Raw genomic sequence first — 21525 nt, 5'->3', positions numbered from 1 at the left:
TTTTTTCAATCAAAAAATACCTAAACTACGAAATTAGAGAGGCATGGTTACTGCATTGAATGAGATAATGCAAGTATAAATGCATGTGATATTCTAACAATGTTTTCTATAGTGAAGAACAACTTACACTTGTGAATCACCTTATGACATGAAAACGGTGTGAAACAATATCACGCAGATATAATACATCCTACATTGACACCCCCCCCCAAAAAAAAGGATTGCACGTGTCCATCTTATCTTATCAGAGTCACATTTGCTGACTTTCAAGTCAAGCACATGAAAACTCAAAAAGTTGTTTAATCCATAAGATTTTATGTGTAGGCCTACATGTTAATATCTTAAAATGCTGTCACAATGGCAACAAATTGTTTGACACTGACGAAAGATGCATCTCGCACATCTTCATAGTACAGAGCTCTGTCACGACGTGTCAAATTTCAAGTTAAATGCTGAAAAACTGAGTTGGCTTAATTCCCTATATAATTGTATGCTTTTATTAAAAGATGTTGCAACCATGGCAACACACTGGTTCACATTACTAATGAAAGGTAAGTCTTGCAAATCTACACATTATATTGGTCACATGTGCCAAATTTCCAGACAAATGCTCAAAATTTAGAGAGTATATATATATTTTGCATGACTTTTGTTTAAACAATGATGTTCAGTCTATCTCCATTCCAGCACACTGTTTGACATGAATGAAAGATGTTAATTGCACATACATTCTATAGTGGTCGCAGGTATCAAATCTCAAGCAAAACACTGAAAATTTTATGAAGGAAGCACATTCTACGATATGACATGGTTTTATCTAAACAAAAAAGTCATTACCATGGCAAGCATTTCTTGACACTGACTAAAAAGTGTCTTCCACACCACATATTAGTATGGACATGCATAAAAAAAAAGAATAAGTAGTTGGAAAAAAAAACTTTGCAATGGCGTGACAGAATTACCAACCAATCACCAGACCACTTGACCACACAGTGATTCCTACACATATACGTGTATATCCCTTACACACTTTGTGTGGGCGGGGGTATTAAGACAGAAAGATCTGCTTTAATCAAAGCAAAAATTTTTCTTATATCTGTCAAAGGATTTAATATGTTGACATATCAGTTATTCTCTCCCACACATAAATACAGTATCAATGCAGCCATCATGTTTAAAATGTGAATGAGATTTACTTTATGAGGACGAACCTATCTCTACCAACCAGAGAACACCAAATGTGCTTTGTCTTGGGCAAATATCCAGTCGGAAGGTCCAAGATCACATTGTCAAATATTGGCTGCATGATCCAAACATAATTTTAGAGCAACCTGCTATCTCAAAATCAGCATTTCATTCTATGCTATACCCATAACAATCAAACTATTTACGCTTGCGCTATTAAACTTTGTGCTTCTAGATTAGATGTTCCTAACTAGTTGAAAAGAGTAACCTTCCCCACACCCCCCTCCCCCACGCTTCCGGTAATTACAATGTATCACTAAAGATAAGGGGCATTGAAGTTGAAGACAAATTGAAGTAAGCTGACTTACTCTACTGTGTGTGCAGAAAATGATTTTAAACTCTGTGTCAACCACAATAAAGTTATCAGTTTATTGTGAAACATGGCACACTCATAAAGTACATTACTTTTGTGAGCAATGCTAAGTAACACAGCAACTGCTAACTGGTGGGAAATTTTTTGTAAGGTATTCATGTATATTTCAAGCACCTTATTATTGAAATAATGAGATAAATAAACACAACAGGAGTCGACAAAAAATGTTTACAAACACCACTTTCAGACATAACAGCAATTAGCATGATTCCAAATGTCAGATTGGACAGCAGAACGATTGCTCCTCAATGGAAATCCCAAACTGGAAATCAATGTTGTACACCCAAAACACATATTTCTGCCTATCACATAATTGACTCATGAATGCAACTTTATGTGGTCTCTCACATAAGATGAACTATGAACAAGATTGACTTGTCAAACAATGAAGTAGACAAGAGTGTATATAGAAGTTGTAATCTGATAAGCATGTACTATGATTTGTTTGCACCCATAGCAAACAAGAGATATTGATCCATTCAACCACGAACAACAACACATCACATTCTCTTACAAAGAAGTAATATCTCTCATCATCAGCCCACTGACAGAATTCTCAATAAATTACTGAATTTGATTTCAACATTCAAGAATGACAAGACTGTATGTGAAAAGTCTCCCAGAAGATGACTTTCATAAGGATAGCTAATGCCATGACCCAGTTTTGCTTGCCGAAAGCAGAGTGTGATATTCTCGGTATACAATTATGTAGCTATACTAAAGAGCACAATGTTCATTGGGTAGGATAATCAAATATTATACTTATGAAGCTATCCATTACTGTACGAGCTGAAATTTTCGCGGTGGTTTTATTTTTGCGAATTTCACGAATCGCCTTTGAATCGCGAAAATAACTAAGCTCAGTTAGACCCTCGCAACCGCCAAATTAACAACATGCGAAAATGTCCTCCAAGTAGCAATTCGCAAAAATATCTGTACGCGAAAATTTCAGCTCGTACAGTATCTAAAGATATATGGAGTATGCAGCTTGCACCAAACTGGCTGTGAATCTGATACAAGTTGTGCAATGTCTCTCACATCAGCTTTGTTGTATTCCATTTATACAGGGTATTAAGAGAGTTCCCGGAGTGCTCCTGAACCCCTCTTAGATCTGTATGAACAGACAATCAGGACCTGGAATGCTCGAAAGTTATGCCCCTCTCCAGCCTAGGCTCAGGAATGGCTCCTGAAGCACCCTACACTCTGTAAAAATGGTCACCAACATTTAGAACGCTATGGAAGTGGTATGTGGCGTGGGCTGTGCGTGCAGTTTACATGTTCAAAGTTCTTACACACCCTAAGGTCACCATGATAGTAATGTACCTCTCAGTCACTTCGTATGCGGTTTCGGCGAGCAACGATTGTCTGCATGACTAGAACAGGGGGGCACAAGTCGAAGTGCTTCAGGAGCGCTCCTGGACCCAGCTGCATTATAAATGGGGTACGAGACAAAACTTACATTCCACTCACATTTCACAGTGATATGAAAAGAGAGCTTGTGCCTTACCTGGTATTGGGACTCCATTATATGCCGAGAGAACAGTGGACAGTCTGTTTGAGTTGCTATGGAGAAAATGAGGTGCACAAGAAAAAAAGAGATGGAAAACGTCAAACCTCAAGGATCTGGTAGCAAAGGGTGACCATACAGTGGGAAGGCTGGACCAATTAAGATAAATTTGAAAATCCCAGTAATGAATTGTGTACAGTGGACAAGTCCCCAAAAATGAACAAAGAAAGAAACAAACTATTTGAAAAACAAATTCCACTCAGACAATTTAACAATGATTTTTTTTTAATAATAGGGACATGTGGGTGAAAGTTGTTAGGCAACTCTATCAAACTCCATCTCAGACATCATCCAAGTGATGCCTGGAGTGATTTCTGCATTTCAGCATGTTTTTTTTTCTCCTTCATTTTGAAATAACTTTGTCTTGGTTCCAAAATAAAGCATTATGTATAGGTCAAGCCATGATATGGCCATCCCAAATCTGTGACATTTATGTCAAGTTTGTAGAGGGTGTGGCAGACTTTTCCTCGCTCTCAATTTGTGAGAGCCTTGCATCCCAGCGTAGTGGATGAGAATATTCTTCCTGCTAGGAGGCTGATATCAAGGAGGAGCACAGTGAGGGTGGGGCTGTCAAATTATTTTCATTCCTTCACATTTGGATAAATATTCAAAGCAACCCATGACAAATAAATACAGCACTATCATCTGACTACTGAATGAAAACAGTACTGCATCACAAAAGCTATGCCTTTGCCATCACACATGATATGGAGAAAAAAACAACAACAAAGGATTATCAGCAATAGAATGAGGATGAATTCTTTCAGGGCACACATCTGACTAAAGACAAAGAATAATAATATCTCTCAAATTAAATCAAAATATATCATACTAGTATTTCCATTGTGATCAGAAGCAAATTGTTGTTATTCCTGCAACATCATCTACAGAAAAAGAGAAGAAATGTAACCACACAAACAGTATGCCAGCTGACAGGGAGAATCATTTCCTATTCCTATGCAATTATATCTCTTTGTCTCCAGCCCTCTTTATCTCAGCCATAGCTCTCAATGCAGGCCATGTCATGTCACTCACATCAGGGCATATTTCTGAATTAAGTTTGTGAAGTGGATCACTAAATCCAGCCTCCAAGGGAAGATAATCTCATCTAGCAACAATTCTTCTCATTTCTCATTCTTGCTCCAGAAGGAGGGGTAAAACCTTTTGGGTCAGAGGCTCAACCTGATCCAGGGCTGGCTTGCCACTGGGGAAGCTAACCTCACCACTTTCTGCTCCCATGTGTGCTTCTGAAATCTGATCAAATAATTTGACTTTGGGGGATTTTGGAAACGGCTCCTTGGGAATATATTAATCAGAGTCAGGTGATCTTGGCTGACAGTTGACTTGAGAGTTCCTTGCTGAAAATCTCCTTCTCTGCTGAAGGGCAGACACTGCTTACACCTCACCTTGGCAGATTGCTGGACTCTTGCCTCACACAAACTGTAAGAAACAATTTCCTTTTATCCTGCAATACCTCTTGCTATGTCTGAGCACTGTCAAACCCTACTTCATCAATAACTGACGGGTTAAGAACGGGCGGTCTTCCATGACTCACCACAAGTGCCCAATTTCAATGATGTCCTCCCCCCCCCCCCCCCCCTCAAAAAAAAAAGAAAAAAGAAGAAAGCATTATGGTGCCCTGCACACCCATTTATCAATAGACAGACGAATATCCAGTAAAATGAAACATATCTCCATGGATATAACTCTAATCTATAACCAACTCCCAACACCCTGCTCTGCTCTTGGAGCACCACCAACATAATAAATGCATGTATCAGGCCTCATCTGTTGGAGTGAAGGTGTGGCAGCTGGCTTAGATTGGCAGAAACTCTCCATGCCTTCCCCAAAATGTTTTTGCACCTATCATTTTCCTTCATTTTTCTTCATAACCATCATTTCTTTATTTAGTTAGCACTGCTTGGTTCAATGAGATTCAGATTTCAACTAACTTCAATTGCATGAATGTCATGACATTACGAGGCACTTGAGAACATCAAAACGTTCACATTTACGATAGAAATAAAATGTGGCCAGTGGAACAGTATTCAAACAACATGTGGGTTGATCAAACTTACACTTGCTATTCTTAATCTTCCCATCTTTATCATGAAATTCATTCAGTCAATGCATACATACTGTATCCATTTCCTGTAATCTTGAAACATCATATATATTGTGGTGCTCACAGTTTAACAAGCTTGTTTTCATTCACGTGAACCATCATTATGTTTTTTACAGTTTCCTTTAGCTTCATGACTAGCAAACATAATTGACCATTTATTGCTGTTAGGTTTGTGCTTACGTTTATCACATCAATGAATAAATCTATGTTTGAGAGATAGAACAGTGGAATAAGATGACATAAAAGATAAAGCAATAGAGATAGAGAGAGAGAGAGAGAGAGAGTAAGAGAGAGAGAGAGTAAGAGAGAGAGGGTAGTAAGAGTAAACATGAATATCTGTGAGGTGTAGTGAGATACCGAGGGAAAAAGATTGGAACAAAAATATAGAAACTGAGATTCAAAGAGACATCAAAAGAGCAAAAGCCATAAGGAAATTAATAGGGACTGAAACAATACAAAGAAAATACCCTCATACCACCAAAGTGACATGTCTATCATCATTTTCAACTGTGATGACCATCAAAAAACATTGAAATGCCCCAAATGTGTCAACACTGCCCGAATGCTTCATGAAACCATTATCTTCTTTCCTCTGAAATGGCTTTTCCTTGATTCACCAGCATACACTACTTTTGACAATGTCATTGCGGCCAAGATCTTTTAATCATTTCGTCATGAAATTTTGACTGATGATAAAGAAGCCGAGGATAATAGACACAATATGAAAATCATCAATTTTGACAAATTTGGACAGTCTGATTTTAGATGCGATTTTTTTTTTTTCTCAGCTGTTTCTGACTTCTGGCTCCTTTTGATGTGATGGGTCACATTTGTTACAGTGAGATATCTTTGTTTAAAGGACAAGTTCACCTTCATAAACATAAGGATTGAGAAAATGCAGCAATATTAGTAGAACACATCAGTGAAAGTTTGAGGAAAAGTGGACAATCGATGCAAAAGTTATGAATCTTTTAAATTTTTGTGTTGGAACTGCTGAATGAGGAGACTACTACAGCTTGTGATGTCATATGAGTACAACAGTATAAAGAAAATGTAAAGAAAATTCAACATATTTTCATTTTTTTCGCATAATAAAAGAGCATTTGACTTGCCTCTTGCTAAAGGTAGGGGGAATGATATTACCCATGACATATGTCGGTAACGAGTCAAGGGAATATGTACTTTTTTCAAAAGATAAAATTTTGTGAAATTCTCTTTATATCTTCCTTATATTGTTGTACGCATGTGACATCATGCACTGCAGTAGTCTTCTCATCCAGAGGTTACTTCACAAAAACTTCAAAAATTCATAACTTTTGAACGGATTGTCCGATTTTCCTCAAACTTTCAATGATGTGTTCTGCTAATATTGCTACATTTTCTCAATCCTTATGTTAATGAAGGTGAACTTGTCCTTTAATGAGTGACCAGGGATACAGAAGACATGACCAGACTATAGTCAATATTGACCAATGGATGACCTTAATGACTCATTACCAACTAGGTCAATGTCCTTCTTGTGCTTTCATGGACAGCCTCTAAACAAGAGGGCAACTTAAAAGAAAATTTCAGTGAAGAATATAGGAGTCTGCTGACTTCATCATATTGGTAATTCTGTCACAAATCAATTGGTATTGACTGCAGCATATTTTACTCAAAGTGAACTTGAATTCAAAACACTGAAAAGCACTTGGATACCTTACCCCTTGCACCAATTATCCTGCTTATCGGCTTTACTGGCAAATCATGATGGACGGTTTTGTTCTTGTGTCAAGAGATACACTTCATTGTTATTAGTAGTATTAAACCTTCATCGCTTAAGTTGTGAGACATCTATACTGTCTGTTTGCCATCGAGTGTTTTGATTTGTTCTTGACAAATCCTCTTGTTATTTTCTATGTGCACTTAAACTCAAGAAATTTTTGTAGTTGAATTAATATTCTATAGGTCAGCCATAAATAAGGGTCATTAAACATTTCCTTTCTGGCTGACACCTACCATAGCATATGTACCTACACACCTCTGTCTAAGAAATAAAAATGCCATATTCTTTCTGTTGCATGTGTGTGTGTGTGGGGGGGGGGGGGGTGTTTATCTGATGTGTTTGTGACTGCAAACTGTTGTCAATGTTTATATAGGCCTACATTCTTCCTGTTTTGGTAAAAAATGAAAATGAAACTGAAACTTAAATTACCTAGTAACCTTTGAGTTCTAAGTCCAGAATGTTAAAAGCGTCTTGGCTCCCCCCCCCCCCCCCCCCCCAAAAAAAAAAAAAAAAATCATACATGCTCCTGCACAAGAAATTCATTTTGTATTAATTCGATATTTTCTTTTTTTCTTTTCTTTTCTTTTCTTTTGCTCTAACTTACAGGTAAAAAAGAAAAAAACAATGAGTAGCTCAAGGTCAAGAGATTGACCTTTTTTGTGTCATGACTTCTGTGAAGGACAAAGTAAACACTGGCCTCGTTTCCTTAAAGGACCTGCATTTATCAAGTATAACTAACTGCAGTGTATTCAACATTAGGTTCTTGTATTCTGGGCTTCTTTTCTGTTCCAGGTAGCGCTAAAGTAAAGTTTGCCTTAGTGGGTTGAGTGTGTGCTTTTTGGCATATGAGTAGTTGATACAGGTCAAGAGTGTCATTTCAATAACTTGGTCTCTGGGTTGATAATCTGAAAGAATTTGGTTTTGTTTGAAGTTTGATCACAATGCGGAATAGACTGTCATCAGTTCCCTAAAGCAGGTGACAACCTGTCTCTACTGGCCACTGGTTACATTAATTCAATGGGAGACCCAAACTTTGGCAAGTCCATGAAACATTGACAACATTTGATCTGGAGCAAGCATTTCTACCTTAGGTTGTATGAAACCTTCCTGAAAGCTGCCATCTTTTTTTTTTCTTTGTCTTGACATATAACAGAGTTCCTTGTGTTCTAGTCTTATCAATCTACCACTAGCACTTTCTCTATAATGTGATTCTCTTCCTTAGCCCATTGAAGACTATCCCCCCCCCCCCCAATAATCAAGACAGATGTCTATGGGAAATGTGTGGTCTAGCAAAATGAGCTCATTTTCAGTGGGTTAAAGGCAGACTGGGTGAATGCCCTTAAGATTGCTAATGGGGCAAGTGACTGTAAATTGAGCCTGTCCACAACATACCTTGAGATGTTTGACAGTGGTCCCCCAGAGAAGCCATAAGGGGAGTATGGCAGGACGTGGTGGTACGGATGGTAGGGCGTCTTCTTCAATGCTTGGAGGAGATTTGGCCTGTAGTCAGGATCCACACACCACAGAGAGCCTTTTCCTAGAGACTGGAGCACAACAAAATCATTTCATCAGTCTTCAAAATCAGTTAACACTTTAGAAACCACGCACCAAATTACAATATGATACAGGTCAGTGAACAGCAATGAATGAATATTACTAACACTTCATTTCTATATTCATGGACACTCTGCTATACTGTCATTACATGTAATTCTCTTCATCACATTCCTACATTTACAGAATCTTCTACAATATATGATTTCACACTACTTGTTCAACATTCATACTTTGGGTGACAGGCAAATGCAGTATACTATTTCCATAAAGTAGTAAAATCTAACACTGAAACTCATCCATCAAATAAATTACTTAAATGTACAATATTCAGAAATGTATTTGGAATATTTCACTACATAATCTTGGATATTGTCTTACATTGTCAGAGTCTATATTTGATGTTTGAGATATCAATCCATGAATTCTACTTACGTGAGAACAATATTGTCACTTCTTTGTGGGTGGAAAATATAAGTATTGCTTGTGAATATCCCTTTAACGGACTGTTTCATCAACCTTAGCAACGCCTCTATCATCACATAATGATGAATAAAATCTCTGTATAATGACGCCAAATCAATGATTAACCGATATCCACCAACCAGCCATTTTTGTCAGCATATCTCAGCTATGATTCATGATGCGTTGGAATTTTCTCTCTGATGCAGAGGCAAGGAGCTGTGCACAGCAGGGAACATCCCACACACCACTCCTCGGCAAGTCAGGTGACAAAAACTCTAATGATATTTATGGAATGCCTGAAATCTGAACAATTCATTACAACCAATTCTATACAAGATATTGAATATTGCTAAGCAGGTTCTTGTTACAATGTAAAATGAGCTACTAAGCGGATATACCCAGTCTCAAAGCCAAATAGCTGAGGATGAAGAAGTTCCATTCACCTCTTTGCAGACAGACAATATATCTTAAAATTTTGCAAAGAAGGAACACTTTTGTATAGCCTACAGGATATAAAAATAGGCATTCTTAAATCAAAATCTAACGTCTTGTCTCATTCATTCGAGGATCACAATAGCTAATGAGGATCAAGAAACCACTTGCCTTCATACAGAAATCATTTCTTTCATATCAAGTGGGTATACACAAGGCTGTTTCATAAGGCAGTATCTTTGTCTACCCCTTCCCTTCCCACTTTTCACGCCACCCAATCACAACTGATGGTATGTATAGTTATATTGATTTTCACACCCATCCTTCCTTACCTCCCACCCTATGTTTGTCATTACCCCCTGCTCACAGGCTGCTGATTCACACCTACTATCTGGGCCAAGAGAACCCAGCTTCTCCCCTCTCATTCCCACTTCTACCATTCTCCCTCTCCCTCTCTCTCACTCACTCCTGCTACATACTTACTAGTTATCATAAAATCACACCTTTCCAATCACCCAACCAACACTGCCATAGTGACTGTGATGTGTCATGCTCAGTAAAACACTGGGATACCACCAGAGCACACTCAGGATATAAAGATCCCAAGTTACCAATTTAACCATGTTTTATGTATTTATCATTTCTTAAAGGTCATCATATCCTAATATCTTCCTGTGGCTGATCTCTACAGGAGAATATGAAAGGCGTCTATAGAATAACCACCATACCTGCTCTAACATGCCACCTTCTACAGAGTGCTCCATCTATACACAATGAAGAGCCATTCAGTACAATTTTCACATTAATATAAAATGCTAAATTGTTAAGTAAATGGAATAGATATATATCTTACATACTGTTAATGTCTTCTAAATGGAAATGTGTTCTGCTGAACTTGGATATCCATTTTCATATTTTGTAAGATACATCATATTTTTTGAGAGGATGATTGTTTAAGGACACACTGTGTAAAATGTTCAGAGTTCAGTAAGCTACAAAGAGTATTAATAATGTACACATAATCATACAAAGCCATTTTTAATTTGTCTATTCAGTTTAACTGCTATGTGACTGTTCTACAATAAGGCATGAACACTATATCTTGGTTTCTTAAAGCTCTTTACTTTGTGACAAAAAGTTGCAAACTGCTGTGGTATCAGCAGAGACGGCATACATGCCTACTTTATAAGGGCATAGAATCAGCCAACAAAGACCTTACGATAGCCAGGGTACGGTCCATGAAGAAAGAGAAAAGTCGAGGGAACATGTCGAGCAGGAAACAGGAGAAGCAATCTCTCAAACTGCTTCAGGGCATCATCTCTGTAATTTGCTTAGTTTCCATGGTAACTAAACCAAACAACAGCTTGTACAGGAGCACATGTGCTGCAAGCATTGCCACTGCTCTATTGTTGTCTTCCCTAGCGTTCTTTGTTGGTTAGAGCAAAATGGTCTGCAGTTTCAGGAGCTCATTGAAACTTGGCAGGGAAGCACTATGATTCTCAAACAAACCTGACTTATTTTTGGCATAGCTAATGAGAAGGCAGAGATACCACTGATTAGTGTAAGGCATCATATACAGCTGCCTGTAACATGTCATGTATTAAGTGTCACAGTCATGATGTATTCTCTGCACTGGGTCTGTACTGCCAAGACTAGGAGGCCCCAGCTGGCACACTTGGTTACTTAGCCTTGGTTAGGAGTCTTTTGTTGGGGCATGCAGCCCTCCTCCCTTTTGTTCACAAAATGGGAGTTTGAAATTGGAGGGAAAAATGAAGTGCAAGTTGTGAATCAATGGCACGCCCTTGGAAAGTGTTGGGTGTTTTCACAAGGGGAGTCTGCCTCACATGAAGTGTGATTTCAGCATAGCATAACACATGGTGTGCAAGCTCAGGAAATTGCATTGGATTCCAACATGGAGGGGAAAAAAAAACTTTGATTAGTGATCTTACATGAACTGGACTCTCACGGACAAGTCCATAACCATTCATATACATGAAGAGTAGAATAATTATGATGAGCCACTCCAATAAAATCATCTAAAGTATGAATCATGGAAACACACAGCAACCAACCCCCAGAGAACTATGAGATGTATCAACTATTAGCTACGTCAATTATGAGTTTCATTATCAAAATAAAATATTTGAATCAAAGGCCACTCAAACTTGTGTGAGAGGTGTTTAGGCAATTGTGAGACAAACTGGAAAATCAACATAATTTTCATATCATTAAGCAAAAAAGAAATAGTTCAACATTATTTATATAGTTCAGCTGCTTGATGTCAATTGCAATCTACATCTCAAATTTGATGATCTTTGGAGAGAGGGGTCTCCTATACAGGTTACTATTTGAGTGGGAGTTACAAAAGAATTCCTCAAGAATACCACAGGTAGATATGATGTTAGTGATCTAACTGTACAACACTCAGAGTGACAATCTGGCTAACTGGTAACATCAATCATTCCAAGTGCATGTACTACACACTGCAAACAGATGAAAGACTTGGAATAGTTTCTCTACTTATCAGAAGGAACTGATGACACTGTGAAACCAGGAAACTTGACAAACAGCCATCAATCCTGGACTTCATCCTATCTCTAGTTCCTCATTCCTTTCCCTATTCTAAAGTGTCCCCAGAAAGAAAAGCATGGAGAGAGGAGGGAAAGATGAGATTCAAAACGAAGGAACCAGGTGACAAGAAGCTTCTATGCTTTTGTCCCAAAATAAATAAACTTTAGATAAATTCACACTGCAGGGGCCCAGTCAATCCAAGAAAACATAGGAGCAAATAAGGATAAGCACAAGAAGTGAGAAGAAACTAATTTGTGGCCAAGGCAACTTGTCTCTGACCTCATCCATGTTGCCAGGGAGCTTTGGTTGCTAGGCAACAACAGCTCCTTCCCCAGCCAGCTGAGGATAGCTGTTGTCTGCCTTACCAGACCCTATGCTCATATTGATAATTTTGTACAAATATTACTGACAAACAGAAAAATGTTTCAGTCAGAATTGTATGAAAATGTGATGTTAAATATGAGTCTGTACTGACTTAACAAATAAATTGGGGAAAAAAACTAAAACTGAATTTATGATGTGATTTTTGATAAAAGACTTCTGTGCTTGGCTCATTTTTGTCAAAGTTATGTTAGAATTGGTCATCACAGATATAATCATTAAAAAACAAAGAATATCATGCTGCCAAAGACAATCTGAGAATTTTTTCAAGGCTCATCTTATTGTATACATGCCCACTATCTGTATACATGCTAAAGTCTTTACTTACCCACAAATGCTAAAGTGTGAAAGATGCACAATTGTATTACAATCTGCTACATGTTATTTGTATGAAAGTTAACTGTCTGGCTGCTGGCATCGATCATGATTCAGATTTGTGGTGATGATTGAATAGCTGTGCCAGTAACACAACTGAGTTCCAAGGAGAGACTACTGGCACTGTCCAATAAGAGGATGAGGATCATGGAAGCATCACCATGGTAACGGTGACTGACAGGGTACAGCCAAATGCCTCAAGAGTACCCATGGGATACCAGCTATCAAGGGATATCCGGACACTGAAACATTCTTTCCTTTTCTCCACTTATACATTCAAACACTGTCTGTACCTTTCTCTTTTATACCTGTCCATACTCTTCTGCATAGGGTTTCAGTTGAGATCTCAGAAAACGTGGCCCAACTACATATGTTTACCTGCCTGCTGTCCTTCAGTCTCGCAACAGCTGTCTGTAATCAGCAATTTCCTTCCAACAAAGCCTTCTCTCACAATTATCTCTCACTGCCTTTCATTAAATGTCTTCTTGTTATCCTCATTCTGTTATTAGCATATTTCCTCTTTCTAGCCTAATTCCATGGCTTAGGAGGCATGTTAATGCTGGCTTCTTTTTCCATGCAATGGAATCTCATATCACATAAATTCATCTGCATATAGATCTAATTTGCTTGTTGGCTTACAGAAATAATAACACAAAAAGAAGACTACATGTTCTACTGGACTCTTTGGTATTACTTTGTGGTCTTCAAACAAGCATTGAGCATCACAATCAACAGCCTGCTCAACGCGAGTTCAATAAACTTGTATTTCCTCCTCTTTGTCTGAGAGTAGCAACCTCTAATACTTTGTTTTAACAGGGCCTTAGTTACTGTTTCTCCTATTAGCACTCCATGAGACAGTAGAGTCTAAAGGAGGAAGTACAGGACTTCCTTGTAAGGATCGTGTCCAAACAGAATTTTAGCACTGGCATATTACACGGCTGTGTCTAGAGCAATATGTGCTGTTCAGCTTGCAATCTCTACATGTGCTCAAAATGTGCTGCCATTTTCCCTGCAGAATAGGAGAAATGAACAGTGCACAGTAGGCCTGTTTCATATTTTGTGATTCCCAGAAGGTACAAGCCCTCTGAGTATACCTACAACAAAAACAACAACAACAACAAGACTGCTGCTTTTTTAGTGAGGTGTGGCGAATGCAGCGCTGGCAGAGGTTATTTTATCATACTGCTACAGCTGGTACAGCATGCTATTGATTCAATATTTCCTTTAAAGGATAATCCACCTTCAGATACATATGGATTGAATGAATGCAGCAATGATATTTTCCTCAAACTCTCACTGATGTGTTCTACTAATATTGCTGCATTCACTGAATCCACATGTCTATGAAGGTGGACTTGTCCTTTAAAGACTGAATAGTTATAATTGTCCATTTTGTGAGTTAAAGACTGTGCCACTCTACTCATTGGCGTATTTCTTCACATGACAAAGAAAAAACATTAAGCATCAAGATCAGACTGATAATGTACAGCATCAAGCTATACTCTCTAGTTCAATATTCTACCAATTCTGATTAATTCCAATCATAATATCAATACTTGATATCACAGACATCCTCAACTCTGTTCAAAGACTGTGCTCCAAGACTGAAGTGAACAGCATGAATGAATCCCTGAATGACTTAATACATCTTTGATTCTTAAACTTCAGCATTCTACAGGTGCAAGTGCTAATAATGTACATGCTTCAAGCTAAATCCTTGTTCATATGTCATCATGTTACACCAATCTGAAGCCACAAAAACCAAGATCTGAAGCTGAGAACCTGGGGCAATACATGACCCTCGTATCCCTAACCACCACCTACTCTCCATCAAAGGGGGAGGGGGGGGGGGGGGATGTTCTCGCAAGTTTTTACATTATTAGCTACAAGAAAAGGCTGAGAAATGGAATTGTTTTGTTCGACAAGGAAGAAAGAAAACCTGCACTATTTTATCTGCTCTTACAACAGAGAGTAATACCTATCACTCATCAAATTTGCCTGAAAGAAAAGAAGCCATCTAACAGGACATGGGAGGGTGGAACCTGGAAGAGATTTGTGACCCTAATAATTGTAGGAGGCAGCTGGGCTATTACTTCATTTAGCCTCTCCTTTCACACACCTCAACAATACCACACTGTGGTTTGCACACAATTATCAACATTTGATCTGCTTTGTTTGATATTTCTAGTCTCATATACAGACACTGCAGGTGCAACTATCAGCTGGGGGTTGTCATGGCAACATGAGTAAACACAAATAAACATCAAAAGGATTCTAGTATTAACCTTCCAAATTTCAAATCTGTATGTTCTGCTGATGGGCAGGTGTTCAATTGCACCTTTGCTCTCTTTGTTCTCTATTCAAATGGTTTCAATAACTATTTAGCAAACATTTACAACATTCATACTTTTTTTTTTTTTTTGATTACATACTAAAGATCAAGTCTTTGGCTATAAATTCTGGACAGCCTTAGTTAACAAAACTTGATGGTATTAACAAAAGATAACTGGGGATACAATTTACTCTATTTCTTAAGACATGGAAAGCATTCATGCTCTGATAAGGGTAGAATATATTAACAACTGCAAAGGCACATCACCAAGTAAAGAGGTTAAGAATAAGACAAATATTAGAGCAGAGCCAGGGTATGATATACTGCCTGATATGAGTTTCTTTATTGTGACAGCTGTTCCTATTACTCACTACATGGAAGGGACACAAAGTTCAATCATAGATGTACCTGGAACAAGATACTATGATCAAATTACAAATGGGGTCCATAGTACTGTATCAATGTGAATCGTATTTTGTAGACACTGACAGCATGATCATGTGACCATAGTTCTAGATTTGTAAGGTTTACTAAAAATATCTTTCTTTTCTAGGAAGTTAAAAAAAAATGTGATCAACAAATATTTTTATTTTCAACTTCAACCAAAACAGCATGCTATATATTTTCTGTGTTACACAAAAATAGGTGTGTGTCTTTTTTTTTTTTTTTATGCAGCATTTTTTCCCTTGGGAAGAAAAATAAGCTTAGTGGCTTGTGGCTCTGTTGATGCCATATTGGTTGCCATGGTTACATTCATCATGTAGCTGAGTGTGTAGCCAAAGTCTTCATCACTGCTGTGTTATTTTTAAATATTAATATGTCCATTTAGCAATGGAAATCCAGCCAGTTATCTATAGGTACGACCATTTTTTTTTTTCCTCGAATGATCTGCTCTACATATCTTGTGCAGTGTGAATAAAATGCTGCTATACTGAAGTAGAACCATGATATACTTGTATGTATGGCTTTCATTATGGATGACAGAATACTCTCAAAACTCTCTGTACATCAAATTTACTAAGGTCAAATTTTGTTTAGAAATGTCAAATGAATGTACAGTGTAAAATATAGAGAGTGTGACTTAACTATTAAAAGCTTGAAGTCAGATCATTCAAGTTCAAACTTATTCTTTATCCCTATCAAATTAAATTCACTTCAAGCAGTGGTGAATGAGCAGGCTCTTGTCAAGTTACTGCCAGCAGAACATCAAATCGTGTCTAAATAAGGGTTAATTCATAATGATTTATGCCTAGCATGTATCTCAATTTTTGGTGGTCTATGTAAATCTTCCTTATCATCAAGTTTGTGCATCATTTTGGGCCTCCAATTTTTCTTTATCTGCCCCAGTGCTTGCCCTGAAACACTTTTTTTTTTTTGGCTTAAGGCCATTTGTAAGAGATCATGAAAAACCCCTGACATTATGAATTTGTAATATTTACAGTAATTGCTTATATCACACAGAATGAAATCTGAGGGTAACTCCTATCCTTTATAGTCTTCACTGGTTGCCGATGTGAGTTGGTACATTGTATGGTGTTTCAAGTTCTGACACTTGTATTCAAATGTCTTCATGGATATGCCTCTGCTTATCTCAGTGAACTCAGGAAGCCATATCAGCCCGGTTGTTACCTACATATGTTCAAAGTCAAAGAATTTACTCTTTGAAGTAGTGAAATCCTAGGCATTTGAATATATATGGCAATATCATGACAGAAAAATCTCCGTCTGAACATACGATATATCACACATTTTGAAAATTTAAATCTGTATGAAAAACTCATCTTTTTGATATCCTGTTGATTATATTTGTAAAATATGAACACTGACATTTTTGTATAATTTTTGTTTTGATCCTACATTTTTATGCATTTTTAAGAACTTATTCTTTTGAAGTTTTATTGTTTTACAATAGCAGGTGACAGTTTGGTGAAATCACTGTCTATGATGTAGGTTGGGGAATCATCACTCTGAAACCATGATGATTTAATCACTACTAACATCTTTTATCGTTATGTGAGTCTTACTTCATTTGTTAATGTTTATTCCATTTCGTTAGGTGACAAATATTCAATATGACTCTTCTCCCTACTTAGCTCTTCACTGTGCCCACTCCCTGTGTCCCACAAAACACCAGGGAATAGTTTGGTCGTCTCTTAAAGTAAATATCACTGGATCAGAGTGGGCAAGGCTTCCTGCAACAAACAATATTTGTATACCACAGCAATATTTCTGCAAGTTAAATGAACCAAATCCATCATAATCACGTATAATGGCAGGGGCTTTTTTTTTTCCCCTCACACGCACTTCGTAAAATTCCTTCTTCTTCTGCAAAACTGTCCTCAAATACACAGGCTTTTGCCATGGAATGTCTAACACTCTATCCTGTTACTCAGAACAATGCCAACAGGAAGAGACCAGAACTAACTCTGGTGTTGTGTAAGCACCCTCTGATTGGCTGCTGGATGGCAATACCTCATCGTTTAACCCCGCCCTATTGGCTCTAAGTCACTTGTTATGAAGTCAGAGCAGTGTGGCTCCACTTCTTTCTTTTTTTGCATGACCAAATATGTTATGTTCCACACCAACGATTGGTTGTTGAGTTTTTGATGCTTCCTATAGCAGGTAATTACAAAGAAAGCTGCACGGAGCACTGTGCAAAATCTGTCTGATATGACATGAATGAGGAAATACATGCAAATTCTGTGTGTGTATGAGGCAATGATGTTTATAAAAAAATGTAAATGAACAGCACAGTCATCTGAAGTCACCAGAAGATAAAATTCCTTCCTCTAAATGTCTACACTAGCACAGTACAATAGGATACAATATAATATTGATTACAACATGATTAGAAGAATTATTCCTGGTCTTCATGTTTTGCTGGAAAAGTTAAAACTTGGAATTATTTTCTTCATATCCACAGCATGACATAAGGGATCAAAGTTTCCCGGATAAATGCCTTAGGACTTCTTATATCTAAGCGACATTTTATTTAATTCTCACTAATATTTAGACTGAACAAAATTCAGCAATATCTAAATGCAAAAAAGGCTAACATTATAAATAATATCTTAAAAAATGGGATAATGTAGTGCAACTAGATATAAAGACCAATCAAAACTGAGTGCATGCAAAAAAAAAACAACCACAAAATAAATCAATACAGCTATTAAAGTCACAAATCAAAACTTCTAATATATACAAGGAAAAGGAAGAAAAATAAAGAGAAACATCCTACATGCAAATCAAAATTCTGAATCAACTATCAAACATTCAATTCAGGTCTCAAATACTAGCCAAGTGCCAGAAATGATTGGGGCTGTAAGACATGCCACGCTGAGCCTCCTCCTACGCACAATGCACAGAGCTTGTCAGTGCAGTGAGGGGCTGCAGCCAGCTACGGTCCCACTGAAAAAGTCACACTCACATCAGTCACCATAGCAACTGAGCATCGGTTGCTATGGTAATCAAATCAAAGTTGCCTGCCCTCTCAGCCAAGCAGGAAATGAGTAAAAAATGGAGTGTTGATAAGGGGAAAAAACCTGGGATAATGGCAAGGAAAGTAGCGGTCTGGAAACACACAGTGATATTCTCACCAAACCGTGTTTTCTTACAAACCCAGTATTTTTGCTTTTCTTGCACTAATTCCTAATTCCTGTAACTTCTGTCTCAATCTGATAAATACCTGAACACTGTGCTACCCTTCAAATGTCTTGTTCTGTTCTTTTTTTTTATTACTCTGAATTTGTACACGTAATGCAGGATTGTCATGATATTAGCTGTATCATCTAACAAATCCAATTTAGCTTACTACTTTAGCATTCCATTTTGGACAGACTGTGCATATCAATACATTATACCTTTGTATCTTTAATCATGATCAAAATATCACAAATGAAAAGTAACGGTAACAACCTTCAGAGGCAAATTATCTATCCTACTCTGTACTGGAACACTCATTGAAACAAGAAAATTCACTTACTTGGCCTTTGATTTTGTCAACTTTTCGGAAGCACTTGTTAAGAGAGAGGTTGTGTCGCACCGAGTTTTTCCAGCCAGTAGGAGCAGTGCGGAAGTAGGGGAAGTGGTCTTGGATCCAGCGGTATATCTCCTTGACGGGAAGACGCTTGAGAGGGCAGTCCTCAATAGACATGAAGATGAGGCAGCTAAAGGAGAAGGGAGGTTTGCTGTTAATGTGTCGATGAGGGTCCATTGTATCATCTTGGTAACCATAATACCCATTGATTGCATTGCTACCAACATCATTTTCTTTGGAGTACGATTCATCATCATCCTCATCATCGTCCAAATTGATGTCCTTGAGGACATTTGTGGTGTGCAGCCACCCCAGGGGTTTGAGTTCATCATCTTCTAATGGCCCTTTATCCATTCTGATGGCCCCAAAGCAACTACTGTTGAGGTCCAGATCTGTGTCCTCCATCTCAATCTTGACTTGCTTGAGAGCAGTAGATAACGAGGAAGCAGGCAAACTCTGGCTGAGACCCAGAGTGTGGGGCTTCTTCAAGAGAGAGTCTTCTGGCTTGCGATTAGGAGGCATGGTGGCCAATCACCACCTGTAAGGTAACAAAAATAAGAGTTGTCAAGAAAGAAACTTAGGAAACACCTCACTTCAGTATTACCGGAAACATTTTCTTAGGAAAGGAAAGAATGACAAGGAAACTGAAGCCGTATTCATGCCACACTTTTCTTTATCACCAAATCTTTCTATGCTGGAGACCCTTTCTTTGCCACTAATAGATTTTGGAGGAAAAGAAACAGAGTAGCAATACACTTATGACACAAAGGAGAAATCACAACTTACCATTGCCTGAGAGTAAGCCATATTCAATACCTCTTAGTCAATACCTTGGTTAGAATCTAAGTTGAGAGGGATGAAAAGGGTCCTAACTGGTGGAGAGGCTTGAATGGGGTGCACTAGCGGGTTTCCTGCCCACCTCTCTGCTAAGCCCAACCCCCTTACATTTGCATAACAAAGGCCCTCTCACTCCCTCATTTGGAACTAACGGTGCAACAGACTCAGCTCAACCTAATCTCAATCAGTTGTGTACTAAGTGCCACCGTGGCATTGGCCAATGAAAAGTTCATTTTTGTGGAGGGGGGGGGGGGGGGGGGGCTGACGAGATAGAAGTTACAGCGTATAAAATTTGCAGCAGATTTTTGTTTGCGGAGCATATGATTTTTTTCCATATGAACAATGAACAAAACATCAAACATCAAGTGTTAAACATGACTGCATGTGAGGGTGCTGGACAAAACAGCAGACAGAAGAGAAAAAGACCCAAACACATTAATTCAGAGTACATGAAAATATGTCACTATTTGATCATACACAGCATGCACTACATAAGTTGTATCAGAGTATCAAGGAAGAAATTTATGGTAGACAATAACTCTATCATACTGCTGACATAGACCAGATTTCTTCCCCTTTTCTCACTGTAAACCTAATGTCGTTTTTCTGGTGTTAAGTCTGTCTCTTCTTTCTTTCCTGCCTTGCTTGAATTGGGAGGACTGAAAGTAGGTGAGATGTTTTCATCTCACCTTCCTGCTGAAAGCAACCTTATATCAGTCTGTATCCTGTTACTCCTCATGGGAACACCAGTTAAAGGACAAGTTCACTTTAATATGCATGTGGATTGAGTGAATGCAGTAATATCAGTAGAAAACATCAGTGAAAATTAAGAAAAATCAGGCGATACATTTAAAAGTTAAGAATTTATAATATCTCTGTGCAGTCACTGCTGGATATGAAGACTATAACAGTTTGTAATGTCACATGCATAGAATGATATAGGTCCTAAAGAAAATGTAAACAGAATTCCACAAAATTTCATTTTTTGAAAAAAGTACAAATTTCCTTGAACTGCTACTGATGTATATTAAGGGTAGGCCTACATTGTAATATTACTCCCCCTGCCTTCTGAAAGAGGCAAGTAAGTGCTCTTTTATTGTGCTAAAAAAGTGAAAATATGTTGATTTTTCTTTTAATTTTTTTTTCATAATGTTGTACACATGTGACATCAGGGCCCCGTTGCAAGAAAGTTGCAATCAATTGCAAATAATTGCTAATTTTGAAACAACCATTCTGATTGGCTCAGGGTCTGCCCTATTAAGAAGACATGCATGCAACAATGATTTTGATTGGCCAGTGACAATCAGTTGCAAGTTGCGTTTAAACGCAAAGTTTCTAGCAACAGGGCCCAGAAACCATAGTAGTCTTCTCATCTAGTGACGGCAGCACTGAAACTTTCTAATTTTTAAATGGATTGTCTGATTTTCCATGAACTTTCACTGATGTGTTCTACTAATATTACTGCAT

General features: G+C 37.9%; 1 protein-coding gene across 5 annotated transcripts in view; it reads right to left on the bottom strand.

Annotated features, from left to right (window-relative positions):
• The window catches only part of LOC139740853 (forkhead box protein N3-like), a 117734-nt gene that overhangs the window by 32775 nt on the left and 63434 nt on the right, over positions 1-21525 (bottom strand). For 3 of the 5 annotated variants that reach the window (XM_071651433.1, XM_071651432.1, XM_071651431.1), the window contains exons 2-4: positions 19168-19759; positions 8468-8619; positions 3126-3181 (exon numbers count right to left, since the gene is read on the bottom strand). In XM_071651433.1, coding sequence (XP_071507534.1) covers positions 3126-3181; positions 8468-8619; positions 19168-19743 — 784 coding nt within the window. In that variant the 5' untranslated portion in view covers positions 19744-19759. Of the gene's footprint in view, positions 1-3125; positions 3182-8467; positions 8620-19167; positions 19760-20007; positions 20105-21525 lie in introns of those variants that run through there. The other 2 variants (XM_071651430.1, XM_071651434.1) reach the window with 1 other exon arrangement.

Source organism: Diadema antillarum, unplaced genomic scaffold (assembly GCF_040938485.1).
Source record: "Diadema antillarum isolate AM-2024a unplaced genomic scaffold, OU_Dant_1.0 seq00000889_RagTag, whole genome shotgun sequence".
NCBI lineage: Eukaryota > Metazoa > Echinodermata > Echinoidea > Diadematoida > Diadematidae > Diadema > Diadema antillarum.
Note: the sequence above shows the minus strand (reverse complement) of the source record. Positions and strands in the feature narration are given on the sequence as shown.